The sequence below is a fragment of the Tachysurus vachellii genome, chromosome 8 (assembly GCF_030014155.1).
Source record: "Tachysurus vachellii isolate PV-2020 chromosome 8, HZAU_Pvac_v1, whole genome shotgun sequence".
In the NCBI taxonomy this organism is placed as follows: Eukaryota; Metazoa; Chordata; class Actinopteri; order Siluriformes; family Bagridae; genus Tachysurus; species Tachysurus vachellii.
Genome location: NC_083467.1, coordinates 22,464,239 through 22,471,501, shown reverse-complemented (window position 1 = coordinate 22,471,501; position 7,263 = coordinate 22,464,239). Strand labels below are relative to the sequence as shown.

General features: G+C 38.7%; 2 protein-coding genes across 13 annotated transcripts in view; both read right to left on the bottom strand.

The window, feature by feature from the left end:
- slc37a1 (solute carrier family 37 member 1) overlaps positions 1-3,918 on the bottom strand; it is a 22,861-nt gene extending 18,943 nt beyond the window's left edge. The window contains exon 1 of the mRNA XM_060876944.1: positions 3,822-3,918. The gene's annotated coding sequence lies outside the window, so the exon portion shown is untranslated. The remainder of the gene's footprint in view (positions 1-3,821) is intronic.
- A 2,040-nt stretch (positions 3,919-5,958) lies between these two features.
- Positions 5,959-7,263, bottom strand: part of LOC132850387 (plakophilin-4-like) — a 108,920-nt gene continuing 107,615 nt past the window's right edge. For 10 of the 12 annotated variants that reach the window (XM_060876939.1, XM_060876931.1, XM_060876934.1 and 7 more), the window contains one exon: positions 5,959-6,859. In XM_060876939.1, the coding sequence (XP_060732922.1) occupies positions 6,614-6,859 (246 nt within the window). In that variant the 3' untranslated portion in view covers positions 5,959-6,613. The remainder of the gene's footprint in view (positions 6,860-7,263) is intronic. The other 2 variants (XM_060876932.1, XM_060876935.1) reach the window with 1 other exon arrangement.

The following is a 7,263-nucleotide window of genomic DNA, read 5'->3' as shown; positions in this document are numbered from 1 at the left end:
AAAGTGTAAAAGTTAAATCATTTAAATCTCTCTCTCTCTCTCTCTCACTCTCATAATTCTTCTACACAGCAATGTCACAGGAACCTAACAATATGACACACTTAAAAGAACACAACATGAACGATCACACCAGACCTATTTATATGAAGTGTGTGAGATATATAAACGTGGCTCAATACGGCGCAGTATTTCCGAGCATAGCTGTGTGTGTATGTGTATATGTGTCTGTGTTTAAGCCTCGGTGTAAATCAACGTCCAGCACAGAAAATTCATTATTTCTCTTTCATTAAGCACTTTATCATAATCAGGGTCTGCGTAAATCCGGAGTCGATCCCCGGAGCACAGGGAATGAGATGAGAATCCACTCTGGATAGTAAGCCTGTCCATCGACGCCTGATGTTTATAAGCCTTTATTTATTTCTATTCGTTTAAAAAATATCACTACTATATTTCTGTGTTGTACCGTACTTTTAGACGCATCTTCATACTTCAACATGACTCTGTGACTTATATATATATATATATATATATATATAATGTGTGTGTGTGTGTGTGTATATATTTTATAAATAATTCATAATGATCTTGTAAGACATAAATTATCAAGTGACCCACATTAAAGACGTTTCTAATAGCTGTAAGAGGAATGTTCAGTGTAGATAATGAAACGATGTCAGACGTTACACCCTAACTCCTAACTATAGCTATTTTTAAATCCCATTTAGAACCATGAATGTTTCGGAACCTTGAGCTGTTTATTTTGTGACACGTCATTAACGTTGGCACGTCACAGCTCCGGTTCCTCCGTTTAAACCTGAGCTCACGTGCAAGTGGGTTGGTTGATTATAATAATTTGCCCAAAATTTGTGTATATATGAGTGGGTGTGTGTCTTGAGATGAACCATCCAGAGTGTATTCTGACTTTATGCCCAACATATACGCCAGGTAGACAAGATGAAGCTGGAAATACTGAAGATTAATGAATAAAAAAACATTTTGTCCAATCTAGACCAATGTCTGTATATAAAGATTAGACACAGAGACCAGACCAATGTCTGTATATAAAGATTAGACACAGAGACTAGACCAATGTCTGTATATAAAGATTAGACACAGAGACCAGACCAATGTCTGCATATAAAGATTAGACACAGAGACCAGACCAATGTCTGCATATAAAGATTAGACACAGAGACCAGACCAATGTCTGCATATAAAGATTAGACACACAGAGACCAGACCAATGTCTGTATATAAAGATTAGACACAGAGACCAGACCAATGTCTGCATATAAAGATTAGACACAGAGACCAGACCAATGTCTGCATATAAAGATTAGACACACAGAGACCAGACCAATGTCTGTATATAAAGATTAGACACACAGAGACCAGACCAATGTCTGTATAAAGATTAGACACAGAGACCAGACCAATGTCTGTATATAAAGATTAGACACACAGAGACCAGACCAATGTCTGTATAAAGATTAGACACAGAGACCAGACCAATGTCTGTATAAAGATTAGACACAGAGACCAGACCAATGTCTGTATATAAAGATTAGACACAGAGACCAGACCAATGTCTGTATATAAAGATTAGACACACAGAGACCAGACCAATGTCTGTATAAAGATTAGACACAGAGACCAGACCAATGTCTGTATATAAAGATTAGACACAGAGACCAGACCAATGTCTGTATATAAAGATTAGACACAGAGACCAGACCAATGTCTGTATATAAAGATTAGACACACAGAGACCAGACCAATGTCTGTATATAAAGATTAGACACACAGAGACCAGACCAATGTCTGTATATAAAGATTAGACACACAGAGACTAGACCAATGTCTGTATATAAAGATTAGACACACAGAGACCAGACCAATGTCTGTATAAAGATTAGACACAGAGACCAGACCAATGTCTGTATAAAGATTAGACACAGAGACCAGACCAATGTCTGTATAAAGATTAGACACAGAGACCAGACCAATGTCTGTATATAAAGATTAGACACAGAGACCAGACCAATGTCTGTATATAAAGATTAGACACACAGAGACCAGACCAATGTCTGTATATAAAGATTAGACACACAGAGACCAGACCAATGTCTGTATATAAAGATTAGACACACAGAGACCAGACCAATGTCTGTATATAAAGATTAGACACACAGAGACCAGACCAATGTCTGTATAAAGATTAGACACACAGAGACCAGACCAATGTCTGTATAAAGATTAGACACAGAGACCAGACCAATGTCTGTATAAAGATTAGACACAGAGACCAGACCAATGTCTGTATAAAGATTAGACACAGAGACCAGACCAATGTCTGTATAAAGATTAGACACAGAGACCAGACCAATGTCTGTATAAAGATTAGACACAGAGACCAGACCAATGTCTGTATAAAGATTAGACACAGAGACCAGACCAATGTCTGTATAAAGATTAGACACAGAGACCAGACCAATGTCTGTATATAAAGATTAGACACAGAGACCAGACCAATGTCTGTATATAAAGATTAGACACACAGAGACCAGACCAATGTCTGTATATAAAGATTAGACACACAGAGACCAGACCAATGTCTGTATATAAAGATTAGACACACAGAGACCAGACCAATGTCTGTATATAAAGATTAGACACACAGAGACTAGACCAATGTCTGTATATAAAGATTAGACACACAGAGACCAGACCAATGTCTGTATAAAGATTAGACACAGAGACCAGACCAATGTCTGTATAAAGATTAGACACAGAGACCAGACCAATGTCTGTATAAAGATTAGACACAGAGACCAGACCAATGTCTGTATAAAGATTAGACACTGAGACCAGACCAATGTCTGTATAAAGATTAGACACAGAGACTAGACCAATGTCTGTATATAAAGATTAGACACAGAGACCAGACCAATGTCTGTATAAAGATTAGACACAGAGACCAGACCAATGTCTGTATAAAGATTAGACACAGAGACTAGACCAATGTCTGTATATAAAGATTAGACACAGAGACCAGACCAATGTCTGTATAAAGATTAGACACAGAGACCAGACCAATGTCTGTATAAAGATTAGACACAGAGACCAGACCAATGTCTGTATATAAAGATTAGACACAGAGACTAGACCAATGTCTGTATATAAAGATTAGACACAGAGACCAGACCAATGTCTGTATAAAGATTAGACACAGAGACCAGACCAATGTCTGTATAAAGATTAGACACAGAGACTAGACCAATGTCTGTATATAAAGATTAGACACAGAGACCAGACCAATGTCTGTATATAAAGATTAGACACACAGAGACCAGACCAATGTCTGTATAAAGATTAGACACAGAGACCAGACCAATGTCTGTATATAAAGATTAGACACAGAGACCAGACCAATGTCTGTATATAAAGATTAGACACAGAGACCAGACCAATGTCTGTATATAAAGATTAGACACAGAGACTAGACCAATGTCTGTATATAAAGATTAGACACAGAGACCAGACCAATGTCTGTATATAAAGATTAGACACACAGAGACCAGACCAATGTCTGTATAAAGATTAGACACACAGAGACCAGACCAATGTCTGTATATAAAGATTAGACACAGAGACCAGACCAATGTCTGTATAAAGATTAGACACAGAGACCAGACCAATGTCTGTATATAAAGATTAGACACAGAGACCAGACCAATGTCTGTATATAAAGATTAGACACACAGAGACCAGACCAATGTCTGTATAAAGATTAGACACAGAGACCAGACCAATGTTCTTACCTTACTGTAATAAAAGTAAGCACTGTGTATCGACCCGAAGCTCAGATCCACTTCCTCTTTCCTCGTCGGCAGTGGCTTTGAGGCACCACGAAGCGGGCGGGGCGTCACCCGGAGACGGACCAATCAGCGCCGACCGGAACTACGCAGTAGCCAATCGTACAACGCGGAAGTTGCCTGAACGTCGACGTTAAGTAATAACTGTCGAATGCATTTCTATGGCAATGATAGTAAGTGTACAGTGTGTGATGTGTACAAGTGATGAAAATAAACGAGTCAAATCATATGACTCATCCTCATCAACAAGAACCGACTCATTCGGCTCCCAAACACCTCTTTGACGTTTATATCTAGCAAAGATTTTTTGTCCATATATTTATACCTAATTTGATTAAGTATGGCTGTAATAATTCTATGGAATAATATGTTTGCCTGGAATTATTTTTAAGATTAAATTACTTCAAGGGGTAACGGGTGAGTCGACTCATAACCGATTCAAAGAGTCGACTCCGTCACAAACTAATGGGAGTGGACTTTGAGTTATCTTGATGTGAAAGTATAATTCATGTTTGAGGTTTATCTGCTTATGTTTACTGCAGCACAGAATACAAACCTTTCTATTATCCCATCTCGTTTGGTCTGTTTTAGCCATATAAATGGCCTTTAAGAGCAAAATTGTGGATTTCTGTGTACTGTATTAACATCATATGGTGTCTAATGTGTTCAAATCACTGAGCACAATACAGTAAGATCCATTAAGTTCACTAAATAGCAGTGGTGGCTCAAGCGGTTAAGGCTCTGAGTTGTTGTTTGGAGGTACAGGGTTCAAGCCCCAGCACTGCCACGCTGCCACTGTTGGGCCCTTGAGCCCTCAACCCTCCCTGCTCCAGTGGTGCTGTATCGTAGCTGCTCCTGGACTCCAACCTCCTCAGTTAGGATATGTGAAGAAAAAAATTCCACTGTGCTGTAATGTATATGTGGCGATAATAATGGCTTCTATGCCCCCATTCCTTCTCAATGGAAGGAATGGGGAAGTCGTGGCTGATTGAATGAATTTATTTATACTTAATCAGGGGCAATGCACAGAGAACATTAGTCTAAGAAAGAAGAGATGTCATGTGCCAGGTTATAGCAATAAAATGCTAATTTCCACCTGCAGTCCCTAGAGAGATGTTACATTTACAAAAGGTCATGAAATACATACAGTTTATGGTTAGAGAGTTTGACTCCTAACCCTAAGGTTATGGGTTCGAGTCTTGGGCCGGCAATACCACGACTAAGGTGCCCTTAAGCAAGGCACCGAAACCCCCAAACTGCTCCCTGGGTGCTGCCCACTGCTCCGGGTGTGTGTTCACGGTGTGTGTGCGTGTGCACTTTGGATGGGTTAAATGCAGAGAACAAATTCTGAGTATGGGTCACCATACTTAGCTGTATGTCACGTCATTTAAATGCTTTTATACTGAGACGCTCTTTTAACACGGGAGCTCTTGGTTATTGATGGATTTATATTTGTAGAAGATGAATTGTAGGCACAAGTAAAAGTAGAGTAAATAACCTAATCCTTTCATCTCTCTATCTTAATGCAGAAATGTTCAGCAAACCTCGCATTTAAGGTGTCTGGGGATTCATTTTCAAGTGAGTAAATGTGTCCTGGCCATTTGAATGTGACCTTGTGAAGCTTTTAAAATGCTTTTACATTACTCATGCTTATGCTGATAAATACCTTTCTGCTGTTGTGAAAGAAAATCTGCATAAAATTTTAATTTAGGTTCAATGCATCCCTCAGGGTTTTAAGAACTAACTTACTTCACCTGACAAAAAAAATGTATCAGCTCTTTAATAAAAATCTGCATGAGTTCTCGTAAATATAAATGATGAGTCTTATGCAGCAGGAGAAATGGAGCAATAAGAAGTCCTAATTCTTAAAGGAGCAGTTTGTAATCTTCACCTCAACTAATCTTAGATCATTTGCGAAACATTGTTTTCATCACAAGCTGAATTTCTCAAAAAGGGGAAGATCTGAGAATCTCGGGTTTAACATAGAGAAAAATTCTGGGCCTGAAACTTTTCTAGGATGTCACTGAAATTAGTCCAACCTGCACCTTTAATGAAAAACACACACACAGAAAGAACTGAGAGATTTATAAAAAACAAAGATGAATTTTTATTACTTCAGATAGACTGTAGTATCATGGTGCCAGGCTTGCAGCCTTCTGCATTTAGCTCTGTATATTTATAGATTTCTACATCTCTTTAATGTGGCACAGCATTTTCTTTCTTTTTTATATTTACAGTTCTGAAGGAAATGTACAAGACTCAGAGGCATTCACAATCCTGATGAGAAGTACGTACACAGTTTTGTTCCCTCTGTTTTAGCTAATGTCATAAGATCATTATTAATCATTATTAATATTATTATTTCTTTTGTCTTTTTTTACAGGTACAAGTTCATGATTTCATGATTGATTTCAGTCTAAGTTCATCCACAATTTCTGGTCTGATTCTCTGACGCAAAACTTTCTGCACCTTGCACGCTTCTTCCTCAAGCCACCGTCACCTGCGCTGCCATATGAAAATAAAATCAGAGCAGAACTCTGGTCTACACAAGACACAAACTCACACACACACTTAATTCTACTTTCTTTCTTCTTCCACGGATAAAACACACACTGCTTCTTTTCCTTCTTTGGCTAAACGTTCGTTCTTTTCATCCTTCCCATCAGCCACATTCAGAATCCATCGATGTTCATATCAGACACAGTACTGAGGGTGCTGTCGGTTCATATTTTGTGTTTCTATACCCAGGAGTCTGGTGATCCCGGGTACTGATCAGTGCGGTATGAGGCTCTTCGTGTGCTGGAGTAAAAGTCCACGTAGTTGGTGGTGGCTTTGAGTGTGTGAGGCTGTGTGGGGTAGTCTGTAGTCGAGTACTGCACCGTCTCCTCCAGGTACGGGTCATCATACCCCTGTGAGGACTGCATGTACACCCGATACGGCTCGTAGCCCCTCTGACCAGTCTCATCTGTGTAATATATGTGCTGCTGCACAAAAAAAATAAAGGACAATGTAATACATGCTTAATATATAAAGCTGGGCTTAATTCATATACATACATTTGTTTCCTCTGTAACTCTCCTCCCATACGTTAAAATTCTGGAGGTCTCACATATCACATAACACACAATTCTAGACAGAGCCCTGAAATGATCTTGGTCCTTATAAAGCTCCAAGGAGTTTCTGATATTAGAGTAATGGAAATATTCTGGCCTGTTCAATTTTATTGTACAGCACGATTCAAAAGTCTGAGATCACAGTCACATCTTGAATCTTTCGCAATACTTAAGAGCAAATAAATGAATGTGAAGGAACCCAGACTCTACTCTACCCAAACATAAAGACTGACCCATGATACATAATCGCACTGGCTCAGGATTATCATCATCTG